Here is a 10087-nt window from a genome sequence, read left to right on the forward strand (position 1 = left end):
CAGATCTAAGGTAAGCAGAATGCACTTACATATCATAAATAAAATATATGCAACTCGACCTCGTTACTCGTTACTTTAGACTATAATTGTAAAGACTACAATAGATTATTAAGATTATGATTACTAATAAAATGAAATGATTAATGATACATTCATACCAATGAAAGGATTTACTAGAGATAAAATGTTAGTAAAATATGTATGGTCTAGTTTGAGTTTAGGTATATATAACTCTTACTCTTGTGGTTGTGGAGACTTTTTTCAATCACCAAATAGCTACGAATCTCTTTATTTATTTGTATTTTAATACATAAATTACTCTCTCACTTTTTATACTAAAAGTGGTTTTTCATATGTTTCCTATATATTATCTAAACATGTCGGCATGTCGGTCCTAATAAGATTTGATAAGAGAGCGTATTGTAAGCGTATGACTTAAGTTGCTTTCAAATAACACAATCAATATATATTACTGTGTAGTTTCATTAACAATAAGACAGTTTGGCCGAGTGGTCTAAGGCGCCAGATTTAGGCTCTGGTCCGAAAGGGCGTGGGTTCAAATCCCACAGCTGTCAATTCTTTTTAATATTTTTCTCAACTCCAAACCCTCTAGCTCGTCAAGAAGGTCTAACAACACCAATCTCGAACCTATAAAAACCTCCTTTGATTTTGAACAGTTCTTCACTTGTCCAGTATTTTGCGGCGATTCCAAGATGGTCGTTCAGACGAATCTCTCATCTCGTATCTTCTTCTTCTTGATCGCGTTGCTATTTTCCCTAGCGGATTCGGATTCGGACTCAGATCTCATCAACGAGCTTGTTTCGCTCAGATCATCATCCCCCGATTCAGGCGTCATCCGTCTCTACGACGACGACGTTTCCAAATTCCTAACCTCCGTACCCACTCCGAGACCTTACTCACTCATCATCTTCTTCGACTCCGTTAATCTCCATAGCCACAGCAAGCTTCAAAAGTTCCGCCGCGAGTTCGGACTCGTCTCCTCCACTTTCATCTCAAACAACAACAACGATGGATCTAATAACGGAACAAAGCTCTTCTTCTGCGAGATCGAGTCAACTCACTCCGAAGCTTCGTTCCATCGCTTCAACGTCGAGTCGTTACCGCACATTTCCCTCGTTAGCCCCACGACGGAGAACTTAACAGAATGTGATCAAATGGACGGTGGAGATTTCGCCGGGTTAGCAGAATCGATGGCAGAGTTCGTCGAACGGTTAACAAAACTCACCGTTGGTCCAATCCAACGACCACCGTTTCTATCAAAGACGCAAATCGGAATCATCGTTGCGTTGATCATAATCTCGGCTCCGGTTCTTATCAAGAAGATTCTAAAAGGAGAAACACTTCTCCACGACCGGAGAATCTGGTTAACCGGTGCGGTTCTCGTCTACTTCTTTAGCGTCTCAGGGACGATGTTTAACATCATAAGAGAAATGCCATTGTATGTTAAAGATGATGAAGATCAGAGTAAGTTTGTTTTCTTTATCGAAGGATCAGAGATGCAGCTCGGAGTGGAAGGGTACACTGTAGGGTTCTTGTACACTGTGGTTGGGTTGCTTTTGGCGTTTGTTACTAATGTCCTTGTTCGTGTTAAGAACCTTAACGAGCAAAGGATGAGTATGCTTTTGTCTCTCGTTATATCGTTTTGGGCTGTGAGGCAAGTTGTTTACTTGGATAACTGGAAGACTGAATATGAAATTTACCCATATTGGCCATCGAGTTGGCGGCATTGATTGATCTTCACGTAAGGTAATTTGATTTTAGGTTTCTCAAGTTTCTTGAAATTGAGCAATCATGGTTTTGACTTAGTATAAACTAGTTTCCTGTTAGTGATTCATCTGAGTGAGAACATATACCCGAGTTTAGAAGTTTAGGATCCATCAGTATTTGTGTTGAATGATTTTAAGGACTTATACATACCAAAGGACTTGCTTCTGTGTCTATTGAGAAGAATACTCCACCAAAGAAAGATTGCTTCCTAATGTGCATGTGAAGGTTTGAGAAAAGTTTAGAAAAGATTTTATGCAAAACTTGACCCATAAGAAATCTTTTTCAAAGTACAAAAACTCTTTTTTGTTCTTTTCTTCTAACTTATTTTGCAAATTAAGCATCTTTTTTCCCACCCTAGAAGTTAATTCATGTTTATATTCCTCTTTAGTTTTGCTAAGAACATATTCAATTTTATTTTGGAAATTTCGACTATGGCACAGACAAATAAAGGAATTGAAGAAGACGTGGCAAGTGCTTTTGTGAATCACTACTACCATCTCTTTGACAACGATCGACCATCTCTTTCCACTCTTTACAACCCCACCTCGTTGCTCACTTTTGAAGGCCAAAAGATCTACGGCGTGGAAGACATCTCCAATAAGCTTAAACAACTTCCGTTCGATCAGTGCCGTCACTCGATCAGCACCGTTGATTCTCAGCCGTCTTCAATAGCCGGGGGGTGTGGTGGAATTATCGTGTTTGTGAGTGGAAGCCTCCAATTACATGGGGAGGATCATCCTCTTAGGTTTAGTCAGGTCTATCTCTTCTCTATTTTGTGATCAATAATTCGAGGTTTCATTTGGTTAAAACGGAAGGCTTAACTTGGATAAAATAAATGGCTAGTTTTCAATGTTTTTTAAACTTGTGCTAATAAGGAATCGACACTAGTTTCCAATCGGTTAATCTCGGACCATCTAATATAATCTTCCATTGTTAGTCTTGTTACTAAATTGTATGTGTAGGTGTTTTATGGCTGACTGAAATATTTTATTAATTGCAGACGTTCCACTTGATTCCGGTTCTACAAGGAAGTTTCTTCGTTCAAAATGAGATGTTTCGGCTCAACTATGGTTGAACATAATTATATAATTCAATTAATGCTTGTATTCAAATAAGTAATGAAAATCAATATTTCATTCTGACTACTAAGTAAAATACATAATGAATTTTTTTTTCCTTTGTTATCTTCATATATCTAAGCAAGTTTTTAAGTTTTTCTAAAAACATTCGGTATTTGTAGGAAATCCACTAATTAAGGAGATACACATGATCCACTAAAACAAATAAAGCAGAATAAGAATATTTGTTCTCATATAGTCTTTTCCCCTCAGTTGTTATTTTAAAATAGTAATATATCTCTACTCGTTTTTAGAATAGTAAAAACTCTACGCAAAAATCGGACACATATGAGGCCATGTCTATCTTTTGAATCTTGACCATCCCCTTCTACTCAAAAATCATTTCCTTCTCTCCCAAGAAACCATTTCTCTCTCTCTTTCCCTGATCAAACCTTTCTGACGAACTAAAAAATGAAGAGTCGGAACAGAAACCTAGCCACACTGAGTTTGATGATAATTACGGTATTGACATTGACGAAGATCGTGGGAGGGCAAGAAGCACTACTAGGTAAGAAAGTAATTCCGCTATGCCACAGAGAATGTATGCCAATATGCATGAAAGTGACCGAAGCCACGCAAGAAATTTGCGATAATGCATGTCAAGCAGGTTGTATCCAGCTTCAAGGTCGAGGCACTGGACTTTCAGCCACGGATCAAGGAGTCGATATGGTCATCGCATAAACAATACTTTCTAGTGATTGTTCAACAATATATAGTTGTTTCTTTTCCTTTACATGCTTGATTAGATTGTAAATTCTGGTTTCATCGTGCGTATTATATATATGCATTATCCAGTCTCTCAAAAAAAAAAAAAAAAAAAATTTAGAGAATACAACATCGTATAGAAGAATCTAACACCTAAATCAAAAAAATTATAAATTCAGAGATATTTTCTTCATTACAAGAAACATAATGGATCAATGATAAAAGTAATGTTTTTACCGTAAGACTTTTTTCAACTAAATTGAGAAGAGTGCATCTAGAATATGTATTTTCTTTCTTACTTTAGTGGACTTGTCCTTTTGGAAATTGAATATATGAAAATGACCCTAGTGGCTGGGCAATCACAAAAGTCGAAGAGAGGAAATTTTTAATTAATCTACACTTGCAGATAAAGAGTTATATATTGTTAACCAATCACTGGAAAGTAAATACAAAATAAACGAGGAAAATAATAAAATATATAATTAAAATAGAATAAACAGATCAATGGACTGAATAAAAAAGGATCAAATTATTCAAAATACTGAAATAGTGTTTAAATGATGAAAATCATAACAAGTGATGTGTTACAAATTTTTGGGTACTCGATAAAAATGCAACAAATGAAATGTCGTCGAACACAAATTTGTTTTTCAACTTGCTATAAACTTTCTTTTTAGTTGGTTTGAAGATGCTTTGTTAAATATTAATTACTATTATCCTACCAAAATTATATATTGTATCGAAATGTGTAGTAACATTTTTGGATTGAAAACGCTCATGTGGGGATCAGTCAGTCAGTCATCTTTGTCCGCACACGAATCTCAGTCATTGTTTTAAGTTTTAATCCGTGAATAGGTAAGGAGAGGACTCCAAGTCCATCTACTCCAACTCTAAGGCCACATGTTTTTACCATGCTACCACTCACAGCAACAGTAGATCTTTTTGACTTTTCTCTACCACTTTTAATATTTTATTACAGAAAAGCAGGAAAAGATTAACCATAATCTGCTTTAGATGTTGATGTTAATGAATTGAAGTTAAATATATGAAGATTGTTAATCTCATCTATAAATATCATTTTTGGACCGACGGTAAAATAGTGCGATCATTTTTTTTTTCAAGAAGAAGACTGTAGGATTAAAATAGTATACGTTGAGTGATGTCAAAAAAAAAACAAAAAAAATTAGTGTACGTTAAATTGGTACCAAACGCACATGTGTGTAACAGTCATCGTTCTTTTCGCCCGAATCTCTAACATTGATTTTTTATTTAACTAAGCAGGCGACAAATTAAAAAGCTAAATTAAGAAGGATAATTGCGTTTTGCTTTCCGCAACAGGTAGCCACATGTAAATCGTGCCACAGGCCACAGCTTGTCAGCTCCGATCCATTGCATGACTCCTTAACTTTATTCAACACTTTTAACATTAGTATATTTGGAAATGATTAAAACTATGTTTGGAACTTAATTTTGATTTTTTAAATATATATATATATATATAGATAAAGAACAATTACTTTTTTTGGGGAAAATTTTACTATGATATGATATAATAAAGCAGAGTAGGTGGGTCTATCATAGCTTATATAATATATGATGACTGATACCACTTGTTATTTTTCAATTTTTAGGATGAAAATAATTATTCTAATCAGCGTCAAACAATACATCTTTGGCGTTAATGTTTTGTTGCTATCCATTGTGTAACAAGACAACCAGTTCATAGCTGAACAGTGAACTCATAATTTACAGTCAATTATGGCTGAAAGATAGTTTGACAAGAGTATTATTAGGCGCGGACTTTTGATTGAAAAATTATTTTTACGATGATTAAATTCAAGACTAATCTTGTTTTCTCTTTTCGTACCGGTGAGTTTTGTTGTCGATTTGAATAGATTGATGGGGAACTTAATTTTTTTCTCTTTCTCATACGTCAATAATTTTGGTAATTTATAGTTAGTTACATATTTTTTATCAATATAATTTTTTACATATACGTCATTTTGGTTTACATGTTCTTGAACAATTTTCTTTTTCCGTTTTCTAATAATTTAAATATAGGATGAATACGATTATCATGCTAATTTGCTTATTGGAGTGCATCCCTATATGTTTTTTCTACTATCAAATTCGACTACTTGGCAAAACAAATTAATATGTCGTCTAGCTAGTGGGAGTAACACTGTTCATCTTTAATATAAAAAATAAGATAAGCATAAAGTTTTATTTTAGTTTTATAGTGTACTTGGTACACTGCTAGTGAAAACCATGTGCAAAGAAAAGGAAATCATAACACTTCATCATGTAGTCCACTCACTAGCGTTTTCTATATAATGGCATGATTCGCCTAGTGTAAAGGCCAACACAAACAAATCCTATTACCACTAAACTAAAGACCAATGTCTAATTCAAACCAACCACTTCTTTCCAAACCAAAGTCTCTTACGCACAAGAATCTATGCCTTGTCCTCTCCTTTGCAGCCATTCTTGGCTCTGCAGCTTTCTTTGCAGCCCAACTAATCTATAGTAATGATGATGCCGTATTAACACCGAGCCAGATTTGCCATGGAACTCACGACCAAGACTCTTGCCAAGTTCTCTTGTCCGAATTCACGACGTTGTCGCTCTCAAAGCTCAACCGTCTTGACCTATTGCACGTGTTCTTGAAGAACTCGGTGTGGCGGCTTGAGAGGACGATGAACATGGTGAAAGAGGCAAGAACCAGCTCGAACGGTGTGAGAGACGAGGCAGTGCTGGCGGACTGCGAGGAGATGATGGATGCATCAAAGGATCGGATGGTGAATTCGATGGAGCAACTCCGAGGAGGAAACCTTAATTTTGAGTCGTACTCAAACGTTCATACTTGGTTGAGCAGTGTGCTTACAAATTACATGACGTGTTTAGACACTACTAATGAACCAAGAGTTAAGCCACAACTCGAAGACTTGGTTTCTAGGGCTAGAGTGGCTCTAGCCATCTTTGTCTCCGTCTTGCCTGCTAGAGACGATCTCAAGATGGTTCTTTTTGATCACTTCCCGTCGTGGCTAACTGCTCTCGACAGGGAGCTGTTAGAATCTGATCCCAAGGTACTCAAAACCAACTTCATATCTTACCAACTACTACAATTAATATGGCCAACTACATGTTTTGGATATATTCGCTTGTTTACTTTTACGGTTTTACCTATAATCCAAAGTTGAATCAAATTCTAAAACTTTGTCCCTCTATTAGACACTTAAAGTGAACGCGAACGTGGTGGTGGCAAAAGACGGTAGCGGAAAGTACAAAACAGTAAATGAGGCAGTGGCGGCAGCACCAGAGAATAGCAATTCAAGATATGTTATATACGTGAAGAAAGGAGTTTACAAGGAAACTATTGACATAGGGAAGAAAAAGAAGAACTTAATGCTTGTTGGCGATGGCAAAGATGCAACGGTCATAACCGGTAGTCTCAACGTCGTTGATGGATCCACCACCTTCAGATCAGCCACTATTGGTAATATCATATTTTTCTTTCATTTGTGTCTTTCAATATATAAACCTTTCCTAATAAAAACCAACTCTTATATATTCTAATAATAGTTTGGACTAATCATGGTAGTAATATTAACTTTAAAACGTTTCTTTTCAAATTATTACAATTTTGTATCCGAATAACTTACAAGATCCGTTTAAAACATGTATAGCTGCCAATGGAGACGGGTTTATGGCTCAAGACTTATGGATCCAAAACACTGCCGGGCCAGCTAAGCACCAGGCTGTGGCTCTCCGCGTGAGCGCTGATCAAACTGTCATAAATCGTTGCCGGATAGATGCGTACCAAGACACACTCTACACACACACGCTTCGACAATTCTACCGCGACAGCTACATAACTGGTACCGTAGACTTCATCTTCGGAAACTCTGCGGTGGTGTTCCAGAACTGTGACATCGTTGCCCGAAAGCCTGGAGCTGGGCAAAAGAACATGGTGACAGCTCAAGGAAGGGAGGATCAGAACCAGAACACAGCCATTTCCATCCAAAGATGTAAAATAACGGCTAGCTCTGATCTTGCTCCTGTAAAGGGATCTGTGAAGACGTTCCTTGGACGGCCGTGGAAGTTGTACTCAAGAACAGTGATCATGCAGACTTTCATCGACAACCACGTCGACCCTGCCGGTTGGTTCCCTTGGGATGGCGAATTTGCGCTCTCGACATTGTATTACGGAGAGTATGCGAATAGTGGTCCTGGAGCGGATACGAGTAAGAGAGTGAAGTGGAAGGGATTTAAAGTTATTAGAAACTCGAAGGAGGCCGAACAGTTCACTGTGGCCAAGCTAATTCAAGGAGGATTATGGTTGAAGCCTACTGGAGTTACTTACCAAGAGTGGCTTTGATTTAATGTTATGTTTTTCTACTGTGTTGCGTTATGTTATCTCTGTTTTAGTTTGATGATGTCTTTCTCTGTTTTGTGTGGACTTAACCAATGACATGCTCTGTTTCATGAAGTTGTTAGGTTAATGTTTAATAATAAATATCGTGACGAGGCATATCATGTTTTGAATAACTATAAGTCCATGAAACTACCTAATATTTATATTTGAGATAACTGATCATACTCTCACTTCATCACACAAATCCATATAAGATTTATGGGACCAAAACGTTGAGAGTATTTTCAAAAATCTGATGGAAGTTTTTGATTTCATGACATTATTTAAAAAAAAAAAAAATTTATAGCCAATTCTATCATAAATTTTTTAATGTAACGAATCATTCACTCTTTCTTATCATAGAAAAAACAAAAATCATCAAAAACTTAGGTTGGTTTTTGTTTACGAGGCCGTAAACTTGGGCTTCAGCTATTAGGTACATACATGGCAACAAAAACAGTAAGTACAATATCTTATCTCTGTTCGCTCTAGTTTACATGTACATTTACAGTCCTAATCGTAACAGCGGATTTAGTTATGTGGGACAAATAATTTGATAATGCAGTACGGTTCAACTGCGGTACGTGCAGGACAAATGCGATTAATGTAAAATAGGCAGTACAAAATAATGTTTGATTGGTAAAAAAATTATTTGATGTGCGGATTTCATATTATTTTATTAATAATTGATAACTATATATAATAAATACATTTTATAAATAAAGATTATAAACAAATATATCATAAACTGAATTGTTTTCTTCATAGTTAATAAAATAGTAATTTCATCTATTATTTATTAATTTTAAAAACCAAAAATTATTTAAATTAATCATGTAAATTTGTGTTCATTAAAACAAATCTTTGAAAAAAAGTTATTAAATTAAGAAACAATTTTTTGTAACATGTTTTAACAATTTAAATATACCAAAATATTACATTTCTTCAATATTTATCCAATAATAATAATAACAGTATTATTTTAATATTAATAACAATGATATAAGAGGAAAGTGAAGAAAAGATAGGCTTGAGACCTTGACAAAAACTATATATGTGGAAGAAATAATAACAGTTATATACTATATATTTTTTTTTTAAATAATAAATATATTATCTAGTGCGTATTTCATCTGTCCCGCTGGGTAATAACTTGTGTGAACTTTGATAGCGGTCCAAGGCAATTTCTCATAAAAAAAAAACGCACCTTCTCTTCTTTTTATTTTTTTAATGCAAAACCACAAATATATAATAGTAGTGGTGAATGGTAACATATGTGCGTTATTCATAATTTTGTTGTCAATTCCGCTAATACTATGCTTCCATTCACAACCTTAGTAGTAGAAGTCATGCTCTCAAACAATATAACTCATGCAAAATAGTTTTTGTCTGTACGTCCGTGAAAATATAATTTAAATCTTTCCTTAAATGTACATATAGATGACTAAAATAAGAGATAACAATATGCCCATAAAAATTTTGAAACTTAATTTTGGAAATGTTGCATCTTGCGCCGACCATTTTCCGGATAGTTTTCAGTGACTTCCTTTGAGAATCATGATTTTTTTACCGCAAGCATCAAAAAACGTAATGTACTTTGTATGTCTAATTGAACTTCGTTTGAGTGAGAATGCAAGTTGAAGTTTTTGCTTGGAAAACAGATATATATATAGACAAGAAATTTTGTTCCATTAGAAATATTGAAAAAAAATCTATTCATATTTAAAACCACACATGAGTCAGGCTGGACTTGAGTTTGGATAAGTGGACCTTCGATAAGCTATCATTTTCTTCCACGTTTTTTATTTTGTAACTTCTTACTACAAGACTTGAACCAGTTAACGCAATAAAGTCTCCTCTTGATGCCGCAATTGATACGAATAATTTTAAATCTGTAAAACAGCTCAGGAGGATTCTCTTTAATATCGCAATTAAGCGTGAATATTGCATCGCAGTAACCATGTATGCGGTTTCCAACCGAGACTATTAGAATACTTTAATTAGTCTCTTCTCTTTGTTTTTTCTTCTTTGAGAGTACGAAAAAAGAAGGTGTTGATTATAC

At 35.1% G+C, this 10087-nt stretch overlaps 4 protein-coding genes and 1 non-coding gene across 5 annotated transcripts; all 5 read left to right on the top strand.

Annotated features, from left to right (window-relative positions):
- Window positions 1–495: 495 nt before the first annotated feature.
- Window positions 496–575, top strand: TRNAL-UAG (transfer RNA leucine (anticodon UAG)). The gene has a single exon. It is a non-coding gene; the product is annotated as a tRNA-Leu (tRNA).
- Window positions 519–2382, top strand: LOC104770285 (putative dolichyl-diphosphooligosaccharide--protein glycosyltransferase subunit 3A). Its single transcript, XM_010494683.2, has 2 exons — window positions 519–1767; window positions 2229–2382. The coding sequence occupies exon 1, from the start codon at window positions 714–716 to the stop codon at window positions 1749–1751; it is 1038 nt and encodes a 345-aa protein (XP_010492985.1). The 5' UTR covers window positions 519–713; the 3' UTR covers window positions 1752–1767; window positions 2229–2382.
- On the top strand, window positions 2159–2972 carry LOC104770274 (nuclear transport factor 2B-like). Its single transcript, XM_010494672.3, has 2 exons — window positions 2159–2543; window positions 2789–2972. The coding sequence occupies exons 1-2, from the start codon at window positions 2220–2222 to the stop codon at window positions 2861–2863; spliced, it is 399 nt and encodes a 132-aa protein (XP_010492974.1). The 5' UTR covers window positions 2159–2219; the 3' UTR covers window positions 2864–2972.
- A 220-nt stretch (window positions 2973–3192) lies between these two features.
- On the top strand, window positions 3193–3850 carry LOC104770299 (uncharacterized). Its single transcript, XM_010494703.2, has one exon. The coding sequence runs from the start codon at window positions 3318–3320 to the stop codon at window positions 3585–3587; it is 270 nt and encodes an 89-aa protein (XP_010493005.1). The 5' UTR covers window positions 3193–3317; the 3' UTR covers window positions 3588–3850.
- Window positions 3851–5874: 2024 nt separating this feature from the next.
- LOC104770309 (pectinesterase/pectinesterase inhibitor 18-like) lies at window positions 5875–8159 on the top strand. Its single transcript, XM_010494715.3, has 3 exons — window positions 5875–6697; window positions 6843–7107; window positions 7298–8159. Exons 1-3 carry the CDS (start codon window positions 6011–6013, stop codon window positions 7987–7989), a joined length of 1644 nt encoding a protein of 547 aa, XP_010493017.1. The 5' UTR covers window positions 5875–6010; the 3' UTR covers window positions 7990–8159.
- Window positions 8160–10087: the final 1928 nt, after the last annotated feature.

This window comes from Camelina sativa, chromosome 3 (genome assembly GCF_030686135.1).
Source record: "Camelina sativa cultivar CO46 ecotype springtype chromosome 3, ASM3068613v1".
Taxonomy (NCBI): domain Eukaryota; kingdom Viridiplantae; phylum Streptophyta; class Magnoliopsida; order Brassicales; family Brassicaceae; genus Camelina; species Camelina sativa.

Coding starts and splice junctions, on each gene's coding strand:
- LOC104770309 (XM_010494715.3), top strand. CDS start 6,011: ATGTCTAATTCAAACCAACCACTTCTTTCCAAACCAAAGTCTCTTACG. Junction 6,698..6,842: donor TGTTAGAATCTGATCCCAAG/GTACTCAAAACC, acceptor TCCCTCTATTAG/ACACTTAAAGTGAACGCGAA. Junction 7,108..7,297: donor CTTCAGATCAGCCACTATTG/GTAATATCATAT, acceptor AAACATGTATAG/CTGCCAATGGAGACGGGTTT.
- LOC104770274 (XM_010494672.3), top strand. CDS start 2,220: ATGGCACAGACAAATAAAGGAATTGAAGAAGACGTGGCAAGTGCTTTT. Junction 2,544..2,788: donor ATCCTCTTAGGTTTAGTCAG/GTCTATCTCTTC, acceptor TATTAATTGCAG/ACGTTCCACTTGATTCCGGT.
- LOC104770299 (XM_010494703.2), top strand. CDS start 3,318: ATGAAGAGTCGGAACAGAAACCTAGCCACACTGAGTTTGATGATAATT.
- LOC104770285 (XM_010494683.2), top strand. CDS start 714: ATGGTCGTTCAGACGAATCTCTCATCTCGTATCTTCTTCTTCTTGATC.